Source organism: Oncorhynchus keta, chromosome 27, assembly GCF_023373465.1.
Source record: "Oncorhynchus keta strain PuntledgeMale-10-30-2019 chromosome 27, Oket_V2, whole genome shotgun sequence".
Lineage (NCBI taxonomy): Eukaryota > Metazoa > Chordata > Actinopteri > Salmoniformes > Salmonidae > Oncorhynchus > Oncorhynchus keta.
The window spans coordinates 19,124,222-19,149,538 of record NC_068447.1 but is presented as its reverse complement, the minus strand read 5'-3'; the positions used below and the strand labels follow the sequence as shown (position 1 = coordinate 19,149,538).

Here is a 25,317-nt window from a genome sequence, read left to right as displayed (position 1 = left end):
ATCGAATCTTCCATTCCTCTCAAAAATGTTTGAAAAAGCTGTTGCGCAGCAACTCACTGCCTTTCTGAAGACAAACAATGTATACGAAATGATTCAGTCTGGTTTTAAACCCCATCATAGCACTGAGACTGCACTTGTGAAGGTGGTAAATTACCTTTTAATGGCGTCAGATCGAGGCTCTGCATCTGTCCTCGTGCTTCTAGACCTTAGTGCTGCTTTTGATACCATGGATCACCACATTCTTTTGGAGAGATTGGAAACTAAAATTGGTCTACACGGACAAGTTAGATCTTATCTGTCGGAAAGATATCAGTTTGTCTCTGTGAATGGTTTGTCCTCTGATTGTTGTGACTTAGATGAAGATAACATTTGATGACCAATTTACGCAGAAATCCAGGTAATTCGAAAAGGTTCACATACTTTTTCTCTTATCCAGAGCGACTTACAAATTGGTACCAGATCAATGTGCAGCTATATACAGGGAGCACCAGTACCAGATCAATGTGCAGAGGTACTATTTTATTTTACCTTTATTTACAAAAGTATTTAAGCTAGATATTGTAACATCCAGTTGTTTAGATTGATTCTGTTTATTAGAACTGAGGTCGGGCATTTGTATACTTTAATTTAACTTTACTCAGAAGTATGCTGGCATTACATAGTTCACATGGCATACCCTTCCTGCTGTCTGGCTTCTGTAAAACATGGAACTGGAATCCCACACTAGCAATACACGGACTGGATTATGGCATAATGTTCACTACATTACAGATATGTACATAATGGCAGGGTAAGGTGAATAGTCATCTGGATAGATAATAATAGGAGTAAAAAACTAAAAGAAACAGTATAGAAGCAGCACATGTGTGTTTATGTATGTATGTGTGTGTATGTGTGTGTGTGTGTGTGTGTGTGTGTGTGTGTGTGTGTGTGTGTGTGTGTGTGTGTGTGTGTGTGTGTGTGTGTGTGTGTGTGTGTGTGTGTGTGTGTGTGTGTGTGTGAGTGTATGTGGGCGCGTGTCGGTTTGCGTGTCTGTGTGAAAAAAGGATTCCAAAAGGGTTCTTCGGTTGTCCCATTGGAGAACTCTTTTTGGTTACAGGTAGAACCATTTTTGGTCCAGGTAGAACTCTTTTGGGTTCTGTGTAGAACCCTCAGCGGAAAGGGTTTTTACATAGAACTCAAAGGGTTTAACCTGGAACCAAAAAGCCTGTTGGTCCGAGAGCCAATGCCCTGGTACCGTTTGCCGGATGGTAGCAGAGTGAACAGTCTATGGCTTGGTCAGCTGGAGACTTTGGCAATTTTTTGGGCCTTCCTCTGACACTAACTGATATAGAGGTCCTGGATGGCAGGGAGCTCGGCCCCAGTGATGTACTGGTCTGTCCGCACTACCTTCTGTTGGCATTTTGCCATACCAAGGCGCATGTGACAAATAACAATTGATTGGATTTTATTAGACTTGAAGGCTATCTCATCGCTGTGGTGATCAGGCCGAACACCGTTGTGTCGTCAGCAAACTTGATGATGGTGTTGGAGTCCCTCGTGGCCACGCAGTCGTGGGTGAAGAGGGAGTACAGTCAGGGACGAATCCCCTTGGGGCCCCCGTGTTGATGGTCAGCAAGCAGGTGTTGTTGCTTACCTTCACCACATGGGGTCGGGCCCGGCCAGGAAGTCGCAGAGGGAGGTGTTCAGTCCCAGGGTCCCCAGCTTGGTGATGAGCTTGGAGGAGACTATTATGTAGAACACTGAGCTGTAGTCTATGAACAGAATTCTCACATAGTTATCTCCCCTCCTGTCCAGGTGGGAGAAGGCAGTGTGGAGTGCAATTGAGATTACAGCATCTTTGGATTTGTTGGGATGGTTTGTGAATTAGAGTGGGTCCAGAATGTCTGGGATGATGGTCTTGATGTGTGTCATGACCAGCCTTTCACTTAATAATTACAGATGTGAATGTTACAAGGCAATAGTCAGCGGGACAATGGTGGTCAGGTTGAAACATGTTGGGATTACAGACTGGGACAAGGAGAGATTGAAGATGTCTGTGAAGCCACCTGCCAGCTGGTCTGCGCATATATTGAGAACGCATCCTGGTATTCCATCTGGCCAGGTGGCCCGTTCGACTGTTAACCTGGGTGAGTCAGTGTTAAGACTGTGTGATCACTGAGATCCCACAGTCATCTGGAACAAAGGGGCTTTCACGCAAGACTCAGTGTTGTATTCCTCGAAGCAAGCATAAAAGGCATTTAGTTTGTTTGGAAGTTATGCATCACTGGGCATTTTATGGCTAGGTTTCCCTCCGTAATACATTGTCGTCTGCAAGCCCTGCCACAGGCGTCGAGCGTCAGAGCCGGTGTAATAGGTTTCCACCATTCTCCTACACTGACTGTACAAAACATTAGGAACACCTGCTCTTTCCATGACAAACTGAACAGGTATGGTAGTAGGTACCAGGTGCACCGGTTTGTGTCAAGAACTACACCGCTGGTGGTTTTCCACGCTCAACAGTTTCCTGTGTGTATCAAGAAGGGTTCACCACCCAAACATTGTAGTTAACATGAGCCAGCATCCCTTTTGAACACTTTGGACACCTTGTAGACTCCATGCCCCAGTAAATTGAGGCTGTTCTGAGGGCAAAAGAGGGTGCAACTCAATATTAGGAAGGTGTTCCTAATGTTTTGTCAACTCAGTGTATATTGTCATTTTGCGTGTTTGATGTCTTGTCGGAGGTCGTACAGGCTTTCTTTCGTCCATGTCACTGTCCTGTTCCTTGTAAGCGGTAGGTTTACCATTTAGCCCAGTGTGAATATTGCCTGTAATCCATCAAAGGGAGACAACATCCATTAACTCTGCTGGCTACCAGGACCACCGCCATGCTAGCTAGACTCTCTGTGTGTGTGAGACAGACATGGTGTTCTCGTCCCCCATGCATGTTTGTGTCTGTGCGTGTCAACTGAGAGATGTAGCTTGTTCACCACAAATACCCTGCAACACGAATAGAGAAAACAAGGTGTTGCAAGTTCCAAAAATACCTTTTATTGCGACTCACTGCTCATCCACTGATTTCTTCTGGTATTGACCCATATCTGTATCTGCCAAGGCTGACCTCAAACAAAGGTGATTGAATGTATTACATTTACATTTAAGTCATTTAGCAGATATTCAGAACAGTAACCAGGGGATTAGACGTGGACATGGGTTTGACATGCAGGGTTTTCTTGATCATTAACCTCAATCAGCATTACTGATGGGTGGTTTCCCTCTAATGACACGGACCCGGATCGCTGGATCACAGACAGACAGACAGACAGACAGACAGACAGACAGACAGACAGACAGACAAAGTTTGGACACACCTACTCATTCAAGGATTTTTCTTTATTTTTACTATTTTCTACATTGTAGAATAATAGTGAAGACATCAAAACTATGAAATAAGTTAAACATGTTCAGTTAGTGGCACAGCGGTCAAAGTCACTGCATCTCAGTGCTAGAGACTACAGACACCGTGGTACAAATCCAGGCTGTATCACAATCGGCCATGATTGGGAGTCCCATAGGGCGGCGCACAAGTGGCCCGGATTTGGCCGGTGTAGGCTGTCATTGTAAGTAAGAATTTGCTCTTAACTGACTTTTCTAGTTAAAACAAAGGTTCAATACAAAAATGAAACAAGGTCTGTGAATATTTGCAGCTCTTTGGATCTATGAAATGGTTCTGGGCTGTTAAACCATACATCCTCTAATGCAGCTGACAGGACATTTTCCTCACAGTGAAATAATGTCTGCCCTGGAGGCAAATTAAATGAAGAGAAATTAACATGCTGAGGCCTTGGCTGTAGATGGCTAAAGTTAAAGGTGATGGAATCAAATTGATGCATAGGCGGAGGTACTTCATCACAAGACAGAGAGCACAGAAACGTCATATTAGGTTGTAATTACATTTATCGCAGTGAGCCCATCCTGTGATTGACAATGGACCGCCCAAGAAGGCTTTAGTGTCCATGTTAGACTGGTTTGATATATATTAGATAATGCATCGCTGTCAAAATGTATGCCAATTAATTTTAAAACACTTTTAAAAATGTGTCGGCCAATAAGCTGTGTTTTTAAATTGGTTCTCTCAAGAAATAGGACAGTGTCGACTTTCATTACGTCAATAATGGTGAAATGCAGACTCAAAATGACCTGGCTGTCAAACCAGATAGGCTGAGGTAGCCTAATGAGCTTCTGTTGATGAGGGCTAGCAGATTCACTCAACTATGTGCTGATCAAATACATGACCCGAAACCAATGCATATTTATTCCCTATAGTTACAGGTAGACTTAATAAACCATTTTGACTCCAAATTCCAGTTGCCATGTCTGGGATATGTGCAATGGGCCTAAAGTTGGCTATTCTCCTAGCCTGCACATTTTCCTGTAGTCTGCTGCACTCTGCTGGTAGAGTATGGCAGTAGTTGTTGGGGAGCGCCACAGGGGGCGCTGTTGCAGACCAATGCCATGATTGTAAAAGGAAGTGCGTATGTTATTATTTCCAAAAGTTACAGTCTGCCGGAAGCTCATACGAAGAAGATTATTCCGGAAGTGAACCCGTTCTTATTATACCTTATTGAGTGAACCGCGTTGTCGGTATAACTAGCCACGATGTCTGGCAGAGATGGAAACTATAACAACAGAAATCAAAATGATGGTAGAGGCTCTAGGGGCGGTGGACAGAATTTCGGTCGAGGCTCCGGTGGCCGCGGGCAGAATGATGGTAGAGGCTTTGGGGGCGGCGGGCAGAATTCTGGTAGAGGCTCTGGAGGTGGCCGGGGTGGCGGGCGTAATGCCGAGCCCCCGCCAATGCCCATGTCCTCCCCGCTCATGGGCAAGAAGAAAAAGCCCTTCCTAGGGATGGCCGCGCCGCTAGGCTATGTGCCTGGACTCGGCAGAGGGTAAGCAGGCATGATGTTAGCTTAGCCACATAGCTAGCTACAGTCACTAAGCCACCTTTGTCTGGAAAACAATCTTGAATTTGGCTGGCAATCAAGTACTTGTACCTAAATCTTGCTAATAGTGTTAGGATGCAATACGTCTAAAAAATTCATTCTTTCTTGTTATTAAGTAACGTAGTAACTACTTGTGTACCAATGCAATTTTTGGCTCGCTATCTACCTATGTAAACACTCCAGAACCAGACTGAAACAAAAACTAGAGGCTGTAGTCTCCAGGAGCAGGATTGAAGATAGCCAGCAGATCTGACCAGCTTGCTAACAACTGCACTAGAGTCAGACAGACTTCCAGTGTAGATTAAGACACCGCTGAGCCAACCCGAGATATGGCTTGGAATATGTATCTCGATACAGGGATGAGAAATGAGTTATACTCCGAATTACCCCATTATCCCAACTTAACTGTTACAACAACTTAGTTTTCTTGCTAGTTTTTTAGCAGTCCTTTGATCTTCTTGGTGTACCAGTTGGGATAATGGGACAATTTGAAGAACACCACATTTCTCATCCCTGGATTGAGGTATGTTTTCCAAGCCATCTCTCGCGCTTGCTCTGCTGTGTAATAATCTACACAGGAAGCCTGTCTGACCCTAGTGCAGCTGTAAGCAAGTTGGTTGGATCTGCTGGCTAGATTGAAGAATAATGTTCTCGTCTGTTGTTGAATCTCTCCATCTAACTCCACCTCTTCTGTCTCCAGAGCCACAGGTTTCACCACCCGTTCTGATATCGGACCCGCTCGAGATGCCAACGACCCGGTGGATGACCGCCATGCTCCCCCGGGCCAGAGGACGGTGGGGGACAAGATGAAGAAGAACCAGGAAGACGACGAAGAGGATCTGAATGACACCAACTATGATGAGGTGCTTGTTTACACATGACACCCAAGAACAAGTTCAGGCAAAGCTCAGCTCACAACATATTGTAACACCTACCTCTGTCCACTTTGTCTCAGTTTAACGGCTATGCTGGCAGTCTGTTCTCCAGTGGACCCTATGAGAAAGACGACGAGGAGGCAGATGCCATCTACGCAGCTCTGGACAAGAGGATGGACGAACGACGCAAGGAGAGGAGGTGAGAGAAGATAATTCCATGTGTTTATTGGTGTGGGTTACTGCTCCTAAGGGTGTGTGTGTGTGTTACTGCTCTGTTGTGTTAACCCAGTCTGTCCTGTGTGGTCCCCAGGGAGCTGAGGGAGAAGGATGAGATAGAGAAGTACCGTATGGAGCGCCCCAAGATCCAGCAGCAGTTCTCTGACCTCAAGGTTGGTCACTGTTCTCATGGCAACAGAGTCAACTCTCATGTACTGTCTCCAAGCAGTTCTACCTTTAAATCTGCCAAAGACACAATTTCCATCTCTTAATGGATAATGACACTGAAAGCAATACATCTATTCTACTCTTCATTCTCTCTCCCTTTCTCTCTCTCTGGCTCTTGGTCTCTGTGTGTAGAGGAAGCTGTCAGGAATGTCAGATGAGGAGTGGCTGAGTATCCCGGAGGTTGGCGATGCCAGGAACAAGCGTCAGAGGAACCCGCGCTATGAGAAACTCACCCCTGTACCAGACAGCTTCTTCTCCAAACACCTGACCACAGGAGACAAGCACACCACTGTGGACCCATTGCAGGGGGTTAGTAACGTTACATGCACAGAAGCAGACACACACTTAAGCATACTCACCAACTTCTAAGGGTCATGCATTGCCATACTCTCATACCACACTCTCTGTTTTGTCACATGTTGCAGTTTCATTATGTGCCTGTAGGAGTCAACTTCTGCCACTGAAACATTCTCCAAATCCTACCTAGGGCTGTTGGATTGACTGTATTACCGCTACACCGGCAGTCATGAGTCATGACTGCAGTAAAATTCCATGTGACTGTTGAGTCGCGGTAATCTCCTCTTATGCGTTGGACATACTTTGAGAGTACCCAATTTGTTAACGATCATCTAGTCCTGGTGGCCTGGGTCTCAGGGCTCTATTGTCCCTCCAACAGGTCCTAACGGCCTGGTGCTCAGGGCTCTATTGTCCCTCCATCAGGTCCTAACGGCCTGGTGCTCAGGGCTCTACTGTCCCTCCAACAGGTCCTATAATGGCCTGGTGCTCAGGGCTCTATTGTCCCTCTATCAGGTCCTAACGGCCTGGTGCTCAGGGCTCTATTGTCCCTCCATTAGGTCCTAACGGCCTGGTGCTCAGGGCTCTATTGTCCCTCCATCAGGTCCTAACGGCCTGGTGCTCAGGGCTCTATTGTCCCTCCATCAGGTCCTAACGGCCTGGTGCTCAGGGCTCTATTGTCCCTCCATCAGGTCCTAACGACCTGGTGCTCAGGGCTCTATTGTCCCTCCATCAGGTGCATAGTCACTTCACCCCCCACATGTACAAATGACCTCAACTAACCTGTAGCCCCGCACACTGACTGTGTTGTTGCCCCTGTATATAGCCTCGTTATTCTTATTGTGTTGCTTTTTGTTACTACTTTTTATTTTAGTCGACTTGGTAAATATTTTCTTAACTCTTCTTGAACTGCGCTGTTGGTTAAGGGCTTGTAAGTAAGCATTTCACGGTAAAGTCTACATGTGACACAAAGTTTGATTTGAAATCCACAGATGAAACAATAACAAAACGGTTGCCCCGCCTCTGTTTTGGTAAAAAGCAAAGGGATGGGCTTGGAAAAATGTAACCACTCTCAGATTAATAGACAGAACTATGGATGCAAGGACTGACCATCCATGATATCAAAATGATTGTTTTAACCATGTTATGAGGCTATACAGTGTTTGTTTATATTTACAATGTTTACAAACATTGGTGTAAAACAAGCTTCTCTTTTGGGTTCTCATGGAGTGTGACAATTGATCTATGCTCATGAGACATAAGTTATATTCTTCAGCAATCAATGGATATATACATATATATATAAGTCCCAAAAGTGATATAGCAACTACAGATTGACCCTTTTTAGTCTATCAAAAGTGTGCCAGTTTGTCCATTAGGCTTATGGACTTTTTATCAGCATGAATTAGATTTGAGCAATAAAAGCCCCACGCTTATTCCATAGGCTGGGATCCGTACTATGCAGCTCTTGCAAAAGGGCATTTTTCACTGGCTGTCCACTGGTTTCAAAATTGATGCTTGATAGGCAGCTTACATTTCTTGAATTAAACCATTATTGAGTTTGAGAACACATTTAGATTTGTGAACATTCATCCACAGCAACCACAATCCGTGAGGCGCAAATAGCTAAATGAGAGCGCAGCATTGTGAATCACAGAGGCTTTCGACTCAATCACTGCATTCTTATCGGCAGACTCAAAAGCCTTGGTTTCTCAAATGACAGCCTCACCTGGTTCACCAACGACTTCTCAGATAGAGTTCAGTCTGTCAAATCGGAGGGCCTGTTGTCTGGACCTCTGGCAGTCTCTATGGGGGTGCCGCAGGGTTCAATTCTCGGCCAACTCGCTGCTCTGTATATATCAATGATGTTGCTCTTGCTGCTGGTGATTCTCTGATCCACCTCTACTCAGACGACACCATTCTGTATACTTCTTGCCCTTCTTTGGACACTGTGTTAACAAACTTCCAGACGAGCCTCAATGCCATACAACACTCCTTCCATGGCCTCCAACTGCTCTTAAATGCTAGTGAAACTAAATGCATGCTTTTCAACCAATCACTGCCTGCACCCGCCCGACTAGCTTCACAACTCTGGACGGTTGACTTAGAATATGTGGACAACTACAAAAACCTAGGTGTCTGGTTAGACTGCAAACTCTCCTTCCAGACTCCCATGAAGCATCTCCAATCCAAAATTACATCTAGAATCAGCTTCCTATTTTGCAACAAAGCCTCTTTCACTCATGCTGCTAAACACCCTCGTAAAACTGATTATCCTGCCGATCCTTGACTTGTCATTTACAAAATAGCCTCCAACACTCTACTCTGCAAATTAGATGTAGTCTTATCACAGTGTCATCCGTTTTGATGCCAAAGCCCCATATACTACCCACCACTGTGACTTATATGGTCTCGTTGACTGGCCCTTGCTTCATATCTATCTCCAGGTCATCTATAAGTCTTTTCTAGGTAAAGCCCCCCCCTTATCTCAACTTACTCGTCACCATAGCAACACCCACCCGTAGCACGTGCTCCAGCAGGTTTATTTCACTGGTCATCCCCAAAGCCAACTCCTTTGGCCGCCTTTCCTTCCAGTTGCTAGCTGCCAAAGACTGGAACGAATTGCAAAAATCGCTGGAGACTTATCTCCCTCACAAACTTTAAGTATCAGCTGTCAGACCACTGCACCTGTACATAGCCCATCTGTACATAGCCCACCCAACTACCTCATCCCCATATTGTTATTTATTTTTGCTCTTTTGCACCCCATTATCTCTACTTGCACATCTTTCACTCCAGTGTTAATGCTAAAATGTAATTATTTCGCCACTATGGCCATTTTATTGCCTTACCTCTCCAATCTTACTACATTTGCACACACTGTGTATACATTTTTCTATTTTTCTATTGTGTTATTTTCTATTTTTCTATTGTGTTATTGACTACGTTTGTTAATCCTTCTGGTCCTTCTGTAGCTCAGTTGGTAGAGCATCGCTTTAACGCCAGGGTAGTGGGTTCGATTGGGACCACCCATTAGAATGTATGCACACATGACTGTAAGTCTTTGGATAAAAGCGTTGCTAAATGGCATATATTATTATTTATTAATCCCATGTGGTTGTTTGTGACGCTCTGCTTACCTTGGCCAGGTCGCAGTTGTAAATGAGAACTTGTTCTCAACTGGCCTACCTGGTTAAATAAAGGTGTTCTCAACTGGCCTACCTGGTTAAATAAAGGTGTTCTCAACTGGCCTACCTGGTTAAATAAAGGTGTTCTCAACTGGCCTACCTGGTTAAATAAAGGTGTTCTCAACTGGCCTACCTGGTTAAATAAAGGTGTTCTCAACTGGCCTAACTGGTTAAATAAAGGTGTTCTCAACTGGCCTAACTGGTTAAATAAAGGTGTTCTCAACTGGCCTAACTGGTTAAATAAAGGTGTTCTCAACTGGCCTACCTGGTTTAATAAAGGTGTTCTCAACTGGCCTACCTGGTTAAATAAAGGTGTTCTCAACTGGCCTAACTGGTTAAATAAAGGTGTTCTCAACTGGCCTACCTGGTTAAATAAAGGTGTTCTCAACTGGCCTACACTATTGCGAAACTTGTTTGTTAATTAAAGGTCAGTTACCTTGAGACCGGCAGTCTTCTGCATGACAATAACCAGCTGACAAAATGTCATGACTGCCACAGACCTAATCCTACCCATGCCAAAATGTCATGACTGCCACAGACCTAATCCTACCCATGCCAAAATGTCATGACTGCCACAGACCTAATCCTACCCATGCCAAAATGTCATGACTGCCACAGACCTAATCCTACCCATGCCAAAATGTAATGACTGCCACAGACCTAATCCTACCCATGCCAAAATGTCATGACTGCCACAGACCTAATCCTACCCATGCCAAAATGTCATGACTGCCACAGACCTAATCCTACCCATGCCAAAATGTCATGACTGCCACAGACCTAATCCTACCCATGCCAAAATGTCATGACTGCCACAGACCTAATCCTACCCATGCCAAAATGTCATGACTGCCACAGACCTAATCCTACCCATGCCAAAATGTCATGACTGCCACAGACCTAATCCTACCCATGCCAAAATGTCATGACTGCCACAGACCTAATCCTACCCATGCCAAAATGTCATGACTGCCACAGACCTAATCCTACCCATGCCAAAATGTCATGACTGCCACAGACCTAATCCTACCCATGCCAAAATATCATGACTGCCACAGACCTAATCCTACCCATGACAAAATGTCATGACTGCCACAGACCTAATCCTACCCTTGCCAAAATGTCATGACTGCCACAGACCTAATCCTACCCATGCCAAAATGTCATGACTGCCACAGACCTAATCCTACCCATGCCAAAATGTCATGACTGCCACAGACCTAATCCTACCCATGCCAAAATGTCATGACTGCCACAGACCTAATCCTACCCATGCCAAAATGTCATGACTGCCACAGACCTAATCCTACCCATGCCAAAATGTCATGACTGCCACAGACCTAATCCTACCCATGCCAAAATGTCATGACTGCCACAGACCTAATCCTACCCATGCCAAAATGACTCATGAAAATGTCATGACTGCCACAGACCTAATCCTACCCATGCCAAAATGTCATGACTGCCACAGACCTAATCCTACCCATGCCAAAATGTCATGACTGCCACAGACCTAATCCTACCCATGCCAAAATGTCATGACTGCCACAGACCTAATCCTACCCATGCCAAAATGTCATGACTGCCACAGACCTAATCCTACCCATGCCAAAATGTCATGACTGCCACAGACCTAATCCTACCCATGCCAAAATGTATTTCTAGGCTGCTGGTTCTCATCCAGACTCTTATTTGTTGTGTTGGTTCCGTCTCCAGTTGAACCTCCCCGGTGGTCTGGAAAGCCCGTACCCTGGGGGGATGACCCCTGGCCTGATGACCCCTGGGACAGGAGAGCTGGACATGAGGAAAATCGGCCAGGCCAGGAACACACTGATGGACATGAGGCTCAGCCAGGTAATGCATCATTTTATTCCTACTGACTTAAAGCTTGTGTCTCATTTGACTGTTATTCCCCAACCTACAGTGAGCTCAAAGTATTAGGACAGATATTATCATACTTTTCTTTTTGTCCCTGTACTCCAGCACTTTGGATTTGAAATGATACAATGATTATGAGGTTAAAGTGCAGACTGTCAGCTTTCATTTTAGGGTGTTTTCATCTATATCAGGTTTCAGGTAGCCTAGTGGTTAAGAGCGTTGGGCCAGTAACCGAAAGGTCGCTGGTTCGGATACCTGTGCAGACTAGGTGAAAAATCAGTCTGTGCCCTTGAGGAAGGCTCTTAACTCTAATTACTCCTGTAAGTCTCTCTGGATAAGAGCGTCTGGTAAATGACTATAATGTTCATGTAAAATATAATGTGAACATAGTACAAAAGTATTGGGTCATGGTATTGTAATGATGAGGGGTTAACATGTCTAGGGGGTATCATATAAAATGCTACTCTCCCATGTTATTGTAATGGTGAGAGGTTAACATGTTTTGGGGGTATGATATTTGTGCATCTAACATTCTCACTGATCATTATTCATGATTCATTCAGGACTATCTGTAATCATGGTAGCATCCACATTAATGTAGTGTCTAGAAACATATTATATTCTTATTTACAATAAGTGTCACAATGCATGATTTGCTATACATTTCTATTGGACACAATTATCTGAAACGCAAACAGCAAATGCATCCAACAAATGTGTAGAGCCACAAGCTTGATGTAGTCATTGTGTGCTATGAATATGGGACCAAATACAAAAATGTTGTTCTGTAATATACATATCAATGTATTTGTCAGAATACTTTTGATCCCCCAAAATGGGGGGGCTATTTATTTTTTATTTTATCCTTATTTAACAAGGCAAGTCAGTTAAGACAAATTCTTATTTACAATCACGGCCTTGGGCTAAGTGCCTTTTTCAGTGGCAGAATGCCTTGTTCAGTGGCAGAATGCCTTGTTCAGTGGCAGAATGCCTTGTTCAGGGGCAGAATGCCTTGTTCAGGGGCAGAATGACAGATTTTTATCTTGTCCGCTCGGGGATTCGATCTAGCAACCTTTCGGTTATTGGCCCAACGCTCTAACCACTAGGCTACCTGCCGCCCCAAAACTATGTGCATAAAGTGCTGTAATTCCTAAACGGTTCACCCGATATGGATGAAAATACCCTGAAATTAAAGCTGACAGTCTGCACTAACCTCATATTCATTGTATCATTTCAAATCTAATGTGCTGGAGTACAGAGCCAAAACAACAAAAAATGTCTCTGTCCCAATTTAGTTTTAGTCACTGTATATGTTATGGAAGTGACTGGTCAGATGGTATCAAAAGTCTCCAGTAAGCATGTGATCAGTATAACTTCCTGTTTTGTATATCTGTGCCGATCTCTATCTCTCTCCTCTCAGGTGTCTGACTCTGTGAGTGGACAGACGGTGGTGGACCCTAAAGGTTATCTCACTGACCTAAACTCTATGATCCCCACGCATGGAGGAGACATCAGGTGAGTGGCCCAGAGAATAAACTTAGCTACGAACACACATTTTGTTGCTGATCTATATCTCTGTCTGTATTGTTGACTGTCTTCTTGTGAATGTGCAGTGACATTAAGAAGGCCCGTCTGCTGCTGAAGTCAGTGAGGGAGACCAACCCCCACCACCCCCCTGCCTGGATTGCTTCGGCCAGGCTAGAGGAGGTGACAGGGAAACTACAGGTGGCCCGCAACCTCATCATGAAGGGCACTGAGATGTGTCCCAAGGTAACGTACACAAACTGTAAAGTATCTTTTCAAAGTGCACTTCTTGCTTCCCATGATGCTTATCTGTGTATTTGTGTGCTCACTTTTTAGGTTTTAAATGAGGCATTCAATTTCTCCACCAGTCAGTGTCTGTGATGGCCTGGTTAGATTTCCAGACGTTAAAAATGGGCTGGCCTAATTACCCTGTATTAGATGATAGATAGGTCTAGTCTAGAGGTGCCTCTGGCTGTAATTTGCACATTACTGCAGACTAATGATAGTGCTCAAAATCTTCACCTCATTGGTGATAATGATTGATGGATGTGACTGCTAGTCTACAGACTGGTGACTCAGCCAAGACACTGGTGACCCAGGCAATGTGTGTGAGATGAATGGGTGTGTTTTGTCCCCAGAGTGAGGATGTGTGGCTGGAGGCCGCCAGACTGCAGCCAGGGGACACAGCCAAGGCAGTGGTGGCCCAGGCGGTGCGTCACCTCCCCGGGTCTGTCCGTATCTACATCAGAGCAGCCGAGCTGGAGACTGACGTCAGGGCCAAGAAACGCGTCCTCAGGAAGGGTGAGATGTTTGTGCCCTGTCAAAGCTACAATGGTGCAAACCAGTTCTTGTTGAGACCTATAAAGCCTTGTTCACATTGACAGTTTGAAGTGACTCAAATCAAGTTGTTTTGCATATCCAATTCGAATCTGTTATTTTTCTTGGAGTCTGAACAGCCAATGGTAGGCATTGTTGTCACCTTAGGTTGCTACCTAACTTTTGAATGATAGGAAGTTATCTGTCTACACCACTGTGCCACACAAGTTATTACTATGACAACTAGTGTGGTATTGTCAGCAGATGACTTCTGCCTGAACACACACACACCCCATTTGTTCACTTTTAACCTGTTCTTTGGACAGTAGAGCCCGACCTATTTATCGGTTCACCAATATTATTGTCTGAAATTTCGTACCGTTGTTAAATCCATTGAAATGGACCAATATAAGATGCAAAGATAACGCTTGTCATAAAAACCGTTCTTGATAGAATTGGACTTTTTGTACATTTCGTTATTTGTCCCCTATGGCTATAAGCCTATCTTGCCTTGGCGCGCTACACTAAGACTGGACACGACCACCGGGCCAATGCATCCACACCAGTCGGAGAGGAGAGTGAACTAACTCTTCGTCTTACTGCTTCTACCCTGAGTGCTGAGTGGATAGACGCTTGCCAGCTCAATAAAATGCGCACAGGCCATTTACGTAAAGTGTCATGGGTGTCGTGACAAACAATGGATGCAATGCCCAAATGTAAAGTATGTGCTGTGCTAAGAAGTTCAAAGTTGTGGTAATGTTATAGCTTTTTAGTGAAGCCAGTGAAATCTGTTGTTATTTTTGCTCTTTAGTAAGGGTAGTCCATTCAACTGTTTTCAGAGACACCAAAAAACATGTAACTTGGTAGGGACTGGTCCTTATTCACATTTCGCCAATCGCCATTTCTGTGATGAGTGCAAGCTGTCCAGCTAACTTGCTGTGTGAGAGGACTTGACGATGTCCCCTGAGGGATGATTCTATCAGGGATCCTTGGGATGTCCCTATGCTAAACCCCAACCACAGATGGAACAATGAGCAAGATATTTCACCGGATGTATAAATGTGAAGCATCCGGTAGGCGTTTCCACGCACTACCAAATATGGTGATGAGAGGGAGCCCAGTGGCTGGCAGTAGGAGAAGATGGATTTTTGCCAACATTCTGCTAATTTTCTCATCGATTAAACATTTGATCTCAATACAGTTTTCTGTTTCCAAAACTAGAATCTGTTACGAAGAGAGTAGACTAAGTTTGTGGACTTTGCCAAAGCTTTAAAAAAAGCATTCTTTAGGAGTGCAAAGGGCGAATTTAGTTATTGCACACTTTACCGGGTAGTGTTCCCTAACAGAAATATCCAAATACATGATACAATGCGGCAATATGACCTCGATTGCTCAGTTTTGCTGAGCGGCCTGCTCTAGGAAGAGTCTGGGTGGTTCCAAACGTCTTCCATTTAAGAATGATGGAGGCCACTGTGTTCTTGGACCTTCAATGCTGCAGAATTCTTTGGGTACCCTTCCCCAGATCTGTGCCTCGACACAATTCTGTCTCGGAGCTCTACGGTAAGTTCCTTCCACCTCATGGCTCTGTTATGCACTGACGAGTGTGTGCCTTTCCAAATCATGTCCGATAAATTGAATTTACCACAGGTGGACTCCAGTCCAGTTGTAGAAACGTCTCAAGGATGATCAATGGACACAGGATGCACCTGAGCTCAATTTTGAGTCTCGTAACAAAGGGTCTGAATACTTATGTAAATTAGGCATTTGTTTTTTTATATATTTTTTTACATTTGCTAAGATAATTTAAAAAATCTGTGTTCACCTTGTCTTTATGGGGTATTGTGTGTAGATTGATGAGTAATCAGTTTTATGTAATACATTTTAGAACGAGGCTGTAACGTAACACAGTGGAAAAGGTCAAGGGGTCTGAATACTTTCCAAATGCACTGTATATCATTGGAATTGGATCCAAAAATCCCATATCGGCTCTATTGGACAGTCAGTATTTAAATACGAATTTGAAAAACAAAACGAATGTAATCATTAAGGCCTGCAGTGTGAACAAGGCTTACGTGTCTGCTATTGAGACTATTGAGCTTGGACTAGTAATGAAAGGAAAGACTGAGAGAAGAGGGCAATAAAAAGTTCAACAGGCCATCACTCCATTTGAACCCAACCTTGAACCTTGTTTCTTATCCCAATTGACACTTCTAGCCATGACACACCCTCTATTTACACTCTGTCATGGTGGGAGCACTGCTCCATTACACACACAGTGCTGTTCCCAGCAGCATACTTCTTTGAGAAGTCTTCAGCCCTTACATATCTGGGCTGCCCCTGTCTGTATTTCACAATAGAAAGAAAATAAAAACCTTCTCTATTTATCCATCACAGTGTACCTAGAAGATTGAGGGAATGTGTTGATATAAAAATAATTGCCATGATTACATTATGAAATGTTTTTGCTGGGATTTTTGTGTTTTAGGGTTGGACAATATCCATATTTTCATATCGTCATGTCGTCCGGATTTACGTTATTACCGTCTTCGTACACAAGGGGGCACTAAAAATGCAACAAAAAAACTATTGGGTGTCCATCACCAGAATGCTAACAAAATTACCACAGGTAATGGCGTATAGTGGCTGCTAGCTAAATATGCTAACTAGCACAAATTAAAATAAACTAATTGCGAAGACAGGCAATCCAGCTCATAAAGTTATACAAGTATAGGTTGTAGCTACCAAGTGTAATTTAGTGAGTTTGGACATTTGTAAGTGAATGTTAATAAGATAAAAACATTTTGACAGACTTGTCTGGAGGAAGAAGAGCTCTGGCTCTGGAGCAGCAGGTGTGGAGTCGCTGGGAGAAGCCTCAGGAGCCGACAACGGAGAGGAGGAAAAAACACAAGGAAATGGAGATGGCAGCAGTGATATCTGTACAGATAATTCATCCAAAGTGCTTTGACTTCTCAATCACGGCAGAAAGCTACACACCTGGACTCTTTCTCCCATTGTGCTATTTACAAAGAAACACGTGATTAGCTCAACTGTTCTGGGGAACTAAGGTGGTTCCTAATGTGAAATCGTGACAGACCAAATCAAGAACTCAATCTGCTTCATCTAATGTTTTGCACAAGTTGACTACAGGTATTTACTTAAGTAACTACAAAAATGACAGTTTGTTGAAAAAATGAAGGCTGTAACTTAAATCCCATGTGGGATCGCCGGATTTGAAAATGACAGGGGAAGAACATAATCTGTAGTTGGGTTTCCATCCAACTGGCAACACATTTTCATGCGAATCTTTAAAGAATCTGCATTAAAGAAAATATGCATTTTCCCACCACCAAAACAGACTTGTTGCAGATAGAAGTCACGTTATGACAATCCACACAAAATGTACCTTTTCACTTACGTTTTCATGTACCAAATAAAAATTGAATGTTCAATGTGTTCAATCTATCGCATTTTCAACTCTACTGATCGTTTTGTCACAATAACTGTTGCGTTAAATGGCCTTTGTGCCTACTCTGGTCATACCATGGGCTTTCACCACCCTGTGAAGTTTCCTGGGTTGCAGTGGGAGGACCTAATGCACCATGTCATCCCATGACTCCCAATTTGACTTTCATACGATGGCTATTATATCAATATTAGCATATAAAGGCGTTGCCACCGTCGTTTCACCCATAATTAATTTTACAGACAAAAAGATCCCACCATGTCGAACGAACAAACGATCAGTCATTTATACAATTCGGCACGAGCCAAAAAAGTTTGGGAACCCCAGGTGTAACTCCTCTCTCTGTGTGTCCCACAGCGCTGGAGAATGTGTCTAAGTCAGTTCGTCTGTGGAAAACTGCTGTAGAACTGGAGGAGCCAGAGGATGCCAGGATCATGCTGAGCAGAGCTGTGGAGTGCTGTCCCACTAGCGTGGAGGTACACACATTGATATTGTGCAATGTTCTCATAAGGACCTAGTCTCATACAACTTTACTTTCTGCATTCTGACCCAGACTGCTCATCCCAAAATATCTACTTTTTATTTTATTTTGTTACACCCCCTTCCCTCACCTTCCTGCTCCCTCTACCTGTGTAGTTGTGGCTGGCACTGGCGCGGTTGGAGACCTATGAGAATGCCAGGCGTGTCCTGAACAAGGCCCGTGAGAACATCCCTACGGACCGACACATCTGGATCACCGCCGCCAAGCTGGAGGAGGCCAATGGGAATACGCAAATGGTGGAGAAGATAGTTGACAGAGCCATCACATCACTCGGGGCCAATGGGGTCGAGATCAACAGAGAACAGTGGATACAGGTGAGAGGGAGAAAGTGTGTGTGAGAGATAGGTGAGGGTTTAGAGCTGGAAACACCACTGTGCTGCAAAGCACAAAGTGATGTGAGCCACTTCCAGCTCCTGTTATTTTCCTGTGACCCACTGAATAAACAACAGTCTTCATCCATGATCCAAAAGCCTTCCACTTCACCCCAGCATTTGGAAAACGTCTAATGTTGAAAAGTCCCTTCATCCTTTACTCAAATCATGCTGGTGTTGCCCTTGACTCCACTCTGTAAAAGGATACTATAGTCACTTCCTCTCTTCAGAGGTGCTGGCGTGCCAGAGTCATTTGGAACAACTGTCGTCCATGTTATTTAATCACTGCAGCACAAAACAAGTGGAGCACTCAAACACTTTGCACAGTGTGTGTGTGTCACTTCCTGCAGGTAGGTGACTGATGTCTTTCTGACCTCTGTGCATTTCACCTCTGTTCAACTTACACTTATTGTTGTGCAACCAAGCTTTGGATTGCAATTATCTGTCGGATTTATTTCTTTGCTTTCTTTCCCCTTGTTTTTACTTTTTTCTTGGCTCTAAAGTGAAGTGGTCCATCAACAGTTATCTGGAACAGGCATGGGAGGTATATTGGAGTACACAGGGGTAATATTAAGCATATGGGTTTGGCACTACAGAGCCAGATCAAACACTGGATTGATTCAACTCAAAAGAAAGAGATCATGTTTTTCCCCAGTACAGTTTGAATCCCTGGCCGCCCATAAATCCGTCTATAAATGGTTGAGGATCCCTGGTTGTTTTTTTTTTAGAGCATTTGGGGACATGTTTTCACATAATTCACTCTGTTGTTGCTCCAGCATTCCACTGGCTTGCCTGTGGTTCTCTCTCGCTCTCTCCTGCCTCTCCCGCCTGTCCTTCCTTTCAACTCCCCCTCTCCCTTTCAAACTTTTCTCACGATTCTTCTTCTCTTCCCTCCCTCGTCTTTTCATTTTCCCTCCCATCCGTACCACTCTCTGTCCTCTCCTCGCTCAACCTATTCTTTCTGCCTCTCCCCCCTCGTCTCCAGGATGCAGAGGAATGTGATAAAGCTGGCAGCGTGGCAACGTGCCAGGCGGTGATCCGGGCGGTTATTGGCATCGGCATCGAGGAGGAGGACTGTAAACACACCTGGATGGAGGATGCAGAGAGTGTAAGCATGACGACCTTTCACCCATTCCTTATCCTCTAATATTGCGATCCCCCTGGATCTATTATCGAGATACTCAGTTTATATTAGACACATATGGCATGTCCTTAGTTTGATACATTATCTGTAATGATTTTTTATTTCAGTGTGTGTCCCATGGGGCTCTGGAGTGTGCCCGTGCCATCTATGCCCACGCCCTGCAGATGTTCCCTAGCAAGAAGAGTGTGTGGCTCCGCGCAGCCTACTTCGAGAAGAACCACGGCACTAGGTGTGTGTTGAAAGTTGAATTAAATGCCTGTACCTATTGATTGTAATTGTATCAAAGTAGATATCATCACTATGGCACGTTGTCATTGGCAAATGATTCAATAGAAGCCAATCAATTTCATTAGTTGCTTTTCATTCATTTAACCAGGGATCCTCAACTCTGTGGAACTAACCTTCCACAGAGTTGCAATATTTTCCAGAGAACGCATAGAGCCCCAAGTTGATTATCCGATTTATACCATGGCAGTAATTTAACAAATTTACTGCTAGAAATGTGTTCATTTGCAGGGAGAAATGTGTTTAACATCCACTGAAGTAGCTAGCTTGTTTACTAGATAGCGACAATAGTTGCCTTGGTAACAAACAGACTTGCTAGTTTAGCTAACCAAACCCACACGGTTAGTTATGAACAATCACTGTTTCAAAGCCTGCCTGTCCTCACACTTTCTCACCATTACTTATTCAATCTCTTTCCTTTCTCCTCCCTCTGTCTTTACCCACATCTCTCTCTCACTCCCTAATTTTCTTCTCATCTGACCCCCTTTCTATCTCTCCACGATGCACCCTTTTACTTCTCACTGTCCACTATTCACCCCCCCTCCTTCCCAGGGAGTCTCTGGAGGCACTGCTGCAGAGGGCAGTGGCTCACTGTCCCAAGGCTGAGGTGCTATGGCTGATGGGGGCCAAGTCTAAGTGGCTGGCTGAGGATGTGCCTGCTGCTCGCAGCATCCTGGCTCTGGCCTTCCAGGTGAGTGTGGAGCAATGAGCTTGCTAGCCGGAGTAAACATGCTTATTCCAACAGTATCTTTCTTTAAAACAACAGGGTACACAGCAAAGTAAACCAACATTTGGTGGAAGTAAAACACCCTTCCTCCTATCTGTCTGTGTCCAGGCTAACCCTAACAGTGAGGAGATCTGGCTGGCTGCTGTGAAGTTGGAGTCTGAGAATAATGAATATGAGAGAGCACGTCGACTACTGGCCAAGGCCCGCAGCAGTGCTCCTACTGCCAGGGTGAGTGTGGGGTGGTGTGTCAGGGTTTCCGTTAGCCGGCAACTGCCTGCTTTCGGCCAATAGATCCAAATGAAAAGCTGATAACTTTTGTCGGCCCAAAAAAAATCCCAAAGCAAAATAATGCTTTTTATTAATTGATGGAAATATCAGTCGATGGAAATAGATTTGACCGTCAAGCTTATCGGTATATAGGTTAATGTGCATAATGTGGTGGAATGAAATTGGCCTATTTTCGTTAGTCATTATGTATCTTATTCATCCCACACAACTGTCATACACGCCCAGAGTACAGAGCCTATTTTCGTTAGTCATTATGTATCTTATTCATCCCACACAACTGTCATACACGCCCAGAGTACAGAGCCTATTTTCGTTGGTCATTATGTATCTTATTCATCCCACACAACTGTCATACACGCCCAGAGTACAGAGCCTATTTTCGTTAGTCATTATGTATCTTATTCATCCCACACAACTGTCATACATGTCCAGAGCCTATTTTCGTTAGTCATTATGTATCTTATTCATCCCACACAACTGTCATACACGCCCAGAGTACAGAGCCTATTTTCATTAGTCATTATGTATCTTATTCATCCCACACAACTGTCATACACGCCCAGAGTACAGAGCCTATTTTCGTTGGTCATTATGTATCTTATTCATCCCACACAACTGTCATACATGCCCAGAGTACAGAGCCTATTTTCATTAGTCATTATGTATCTTATTCATCCCACACAACTGTCATCACACGCCCAGAGTACAGAGCCTATTTTCATTGGTCATTATGTATCTTATTCATCCCACACAACTGTCATACATGTCCAGAGCCTATTTTCGTTAGTCATTATGTATCTTATTCATCCCACACAACTGTCATACACGCCCAGAGTACAGAGCCTATTTTCATTAGTCATTATGTATCTTATTCATCCCACACAACTGTCATACACGCCCAGAGTACAGAGCCTATTTTCGTTGGTCATTATGTATCTTATTCATCCCACACAACTGTCATACACGCCCAGAGTACAGAGCCTATTTTCGTTGGTCATTATGTATCTTATTCATCCCACACAACTGTCATACACGCCCAGAGTACAGAGCCTATTTTCGTTGGTCATTATGTATCTTATTCATCCCACACAACTGTCATACACGCCCAGAGTACAGAGCCTATTTTCGTTGGTCATTATGTATCTTATTCATCCCACACAACTGTCATACATGCCCAGAGCCTATTTTGAGTGGGATTTCTCCTGATGGAGGAAAATATGCACTTTTATATAAGCCCATTCATTGCGCAACAATTCTAAATGCAATCGCATGTTAAACCATTTGGTGCCAGGTAAGATTATCATTATGTGCATTTTCATTTCAATAATAACTGTTTAGTTTCTATGCTTAATGTTTTTCACTGACAGCTGCTGCTCAATAATCAGATAGGCCTATTGCCACGCGCACTGCAGGCTTCCCAAATAGACATAGATCTATAAGCATGTGATTTAAAACGATAAACAGTAAAAAAAAAAAATAAAGAAACTAATGATCCTCGAATTCCTCTGGCCAAGTCATGCTTTCTGATGAAGTATTTTCAATGATTTTATTTTATAATCTGGAAAATGTATTTCCATTTACTTCTTTACTAGACCCACCACTATGTCATCTCTCTCCTGTTCTATTAGACCCACCACTATGTCATCTCTCTCCTGTTCTATTGGACCCACCACTATGTCATCTCTCTCCTGTTCTATTAGACCCACCACTATGTCATCTCTCTCCTGTTCTATTGGACCCACCACTATGTCATCTCTCTCCTGTTCTATTGGACCCACCACTATGTCATTTCTCTCCTGTTCTATTGGACCCACCACTATGTCATCTCTCTCCTGTTCTATTGGACCCACCACTATGTCATCTCTCTCCTGTTCTATTGGACCCACCACTATGTCATCTTCTCCTGTTCTATTGGACCCACCACTATGTCATCTCTCTCCTGTTCTATTGGACCCACCACTATGTCATCTCTCTCCTGTTCTATTGGACCCACCACTATGTCATCTCTCTCCTGTTCTATTGGACCCACCACTATGTCATCTCTCTCCTGTTCTATTGGACCCACCACTATGTCATCTCTCTCCTGTTCTATTGGACCCACCACTATGTCATCTCTCTCCTGTTCTATTGGACCCACCACTATGTCATCTCTCTCCTGTTCTATTGGACCCACCACTATGTCATCTCTCTCCTGTTCTATTGGACCCACCACTATGTCATCTCTCTCCTGTTCTATTGGACCCACCACTATGTCATCTCTCTCCTGTTCTATTGGACCCACCACTATGTCATCTCTCTCCTGTTCTATTGGACCCACCACTATGTCATCTCTCTCCTGTTCTATTGGACCCACCACTATGTCATCTCTCTCCTGTTCTATTGGACCCACCACTATGTCATCTCTCTCCTGTTCTATTGGACCCACCACTATGTCATCTCTCTCCTGTTCTATTAGACCCACCACTATGTCATCTCTCTCCTGTTCTATTGGACCCACCACTATGTCATCTCTCTCCTGTTCTATTGGACCCACCACTATGTCATCTCTCTCCTGTTCTATTGGACCCACCACTATGTCATCTTCTCTCCTGTTCTATTGGACCCACCACTATGTCATCTCTCTCCTGTTCTATTGGACCCACCACTATGTCATCTCTCTCCTGTTCTATTGGACCCACCACTATGTCATCTCTCTCCTGTTCTATTGGACCCACCACTATGTCATCTCTCTCCTGTTCTATTGGACCCACCACTATGTCATCTCTCTCCTGTTCTATTGGACCCACCACTATGTCATCTCTCTCCTGTTCTATTGGACCCACCACTATGTCATCTCTCTCCTGTTCTATTGGACCCACCACTATGTCATCTCTCTCCTGTTCTATTGGACCCACCACTATGTCATCTCTCTCCTGTTCTATTGGACCCACCACTATGTCATCTCTCTCCTGTTCTATTGGACCCACCACTATGTCATCTCTCTCCTGTTCTATTGGACCCACCACTATGTCATCTCTCTCCTGTTCTATTGGACCCACCACTATGTCATCTCTCTCCTGTTCTATTGGACCCACCACTATGTCATCTCTCTCCTGTTCTATTGGACCCACCACTATGTCATCTCTCTCCTGTTCTATTGGACCCACCACTATGTCATCTCTCTCCTGTTCTATTGGACCCACCACTATGTCATCTCTCTCCTGTTCTATTGGACCCACCACTATGTCATCTCTCTCCTGTTCTATTGGACCCACCACTATGTCATTCTCTCCTGTTCTATTGGACCCACCACTGTTGTCATCTCTCTCCTGTTCTATTGGACCCACCACTATGTCATCTCTCTCCTGTTCTATTGGGACCCACCACTATGTCATCTCTCTCCTGTTCTATTGGACCCACCACTATGTCATCTCTCTCCTGTTCTATTGGACCCACCACTATGTCATCTCGCTCCTGTTCTATTGGACCCACCACTATGTCATCTCGCTCCTGTTCTATTGGACCCACCACTATGTCATCTCGCTCCTGTTCTATTGGACCCACCACTATGTCATCTCGCTCCTGTTCTATTGGACCCACCACTATGTCATCTCTCTCCTGTTCTATTGGACCCACCACTGTCATCTCTCTCCTGTTCTATTGGACCCACCACTATGTCATCTCTCTCCTGTTCTATTGGACCCACCACTATGTCATCTCTCTCCTGTTCTATTGGATCCACCACTATGTCATCTCTCTCCTGTTCTATTGGACCCACAACTATGTCATTTCTCTCCTGTTCTATTGGACCCACCACAATGTCATTTCTCTCCTGTTCTATTGGGCCCACCACTATGTCATTTCTCTCCTGTTCTATTGGACCCACCACTATGTCATCTCTCTCCTGTTCTATTGGACCCACCACTATGTCATCTCTCTCCTGTTCTATTGGACCCACCACTATGTCATCTCTCTCCTGTTCTATTGGACCCACCACTATGTCATCTCTCTCCTGTTCTATTGGACCCACCACTATGTCATTTCTCTCCTGTTCTATTGGACCCACCACTATGTCATTTCTCTCCTGTTCTATTGGACCCACCACTATGTCATTTCTCTCCTGTTCTATTGGACCCACCACTATGTCATTTCTCTCCTGTTCTATTGGACCCACCACTATGTCATTTCTCTCCTGTTCTATTGGACCCACCACTATGTCATTTCTCTCCTGTTCTATTGGACCCACCACTATGTCATCTCTCTCCTGTTCTATTGGACCCACCACAATGTCATCTCTCTCCTGTTCTATTGGACCCACCACTATGTCATCTTCTCTCCTGTTCTATTGGACCCACAACTATGTCATTTCTCTCCTGTTCTATTGGACCCACCACAATGTCATTTCTCTCCTGTTCTATTGGACCCACCACTATGTCATTTCTCTCCTGTTCTATTGGACCCACCACTATGTCATTTCTCTCCTGTTCTATTGGACCCACCACTATGTCATTTCTCTCC

General features: G+C 44.3%; 1 protein-coding gene and 1 long non-coding RNA gene across 2 annotated transcripts in view; one reads left to right on the top strand and one right to left on the bottom strand.

Moving 5' to 3' along the window:
- Positions 1-4,546: 4,546 nt before the first annotated feature.
- Positions 4,547-25,317, top strand: part of prpf6 (PRP6 pre-mRNA processing factor 6 homolog (S. cerevisiae)) — a 39,726-nt gene continuing 18,955 nt past the window's right edge. Inside the window, exons 1-15 of the mRNA XM_052481874.1 lie at positions 4,547-4,928; positions 5,683-5,845; positions 5,938-6,056; positions 6,168-6,246; positions 6,434-6,610; positions 11,500-11,637; positions 13,082-13,176; positions 13,275-13,431; positions 13,824-13,986; positions 17,822-17,940; positions 18,101-18,319; positions 19,362-19,484; positions 19,628-19,749; positions 20,358-20,496; positions 20,641-20,760. Of these exons, the coding sequence (XP_052337834.1) occupies positions 4,639-4,928; positions 5,683-5,845; positions 5,938-6,056; positions 6,168-6,246; positions 6,434-6,610; positions 11,500-11,637; positions 13,082-13,176; positions 13,275-13,431; positions 13,824-13,986; positions 17,822-17,940; positions 18,101-18,319; positions 19,362-19,484; positions 19,628-19,749; positions 20,358-20,496; positions 20,641-20,760 (2,223 nt within the window). The 5' untranslated portion in view covers positions 4,547-4,638. The remainder of the gene's footprint in view (positions 4,929-5,682; positions 5,846-5,937; positions 6,057-6,167; positions 6,247-6,433; positions 6,611-11,499; positions 11,638-13,081; positions 13,177-13,274; positions 13,432-13,823; positions 13,987-17,821; positions 17,941-18,100; positions 18,320-19,361; positions 19,485-19,627; positions 19,750-20,357; positions 20,497-20,640; positions 20,761-25,317) is intronic.
- On the bottom strand, positions 10,268-11,420 carry LOC127912478 (uncharacterized). The gene is made up of 4 exons (XR_008082865.1): positions 11,217-11,420; positions 10,924-11,163; positions 10,444-10,803; positions 10,268-10,403 (listed from the first exon to the last, which is right to left on the bottom strand). It is a non-coding gene; the product is annotated as an uncharacterized LOC127912478 (long non-coding RNA).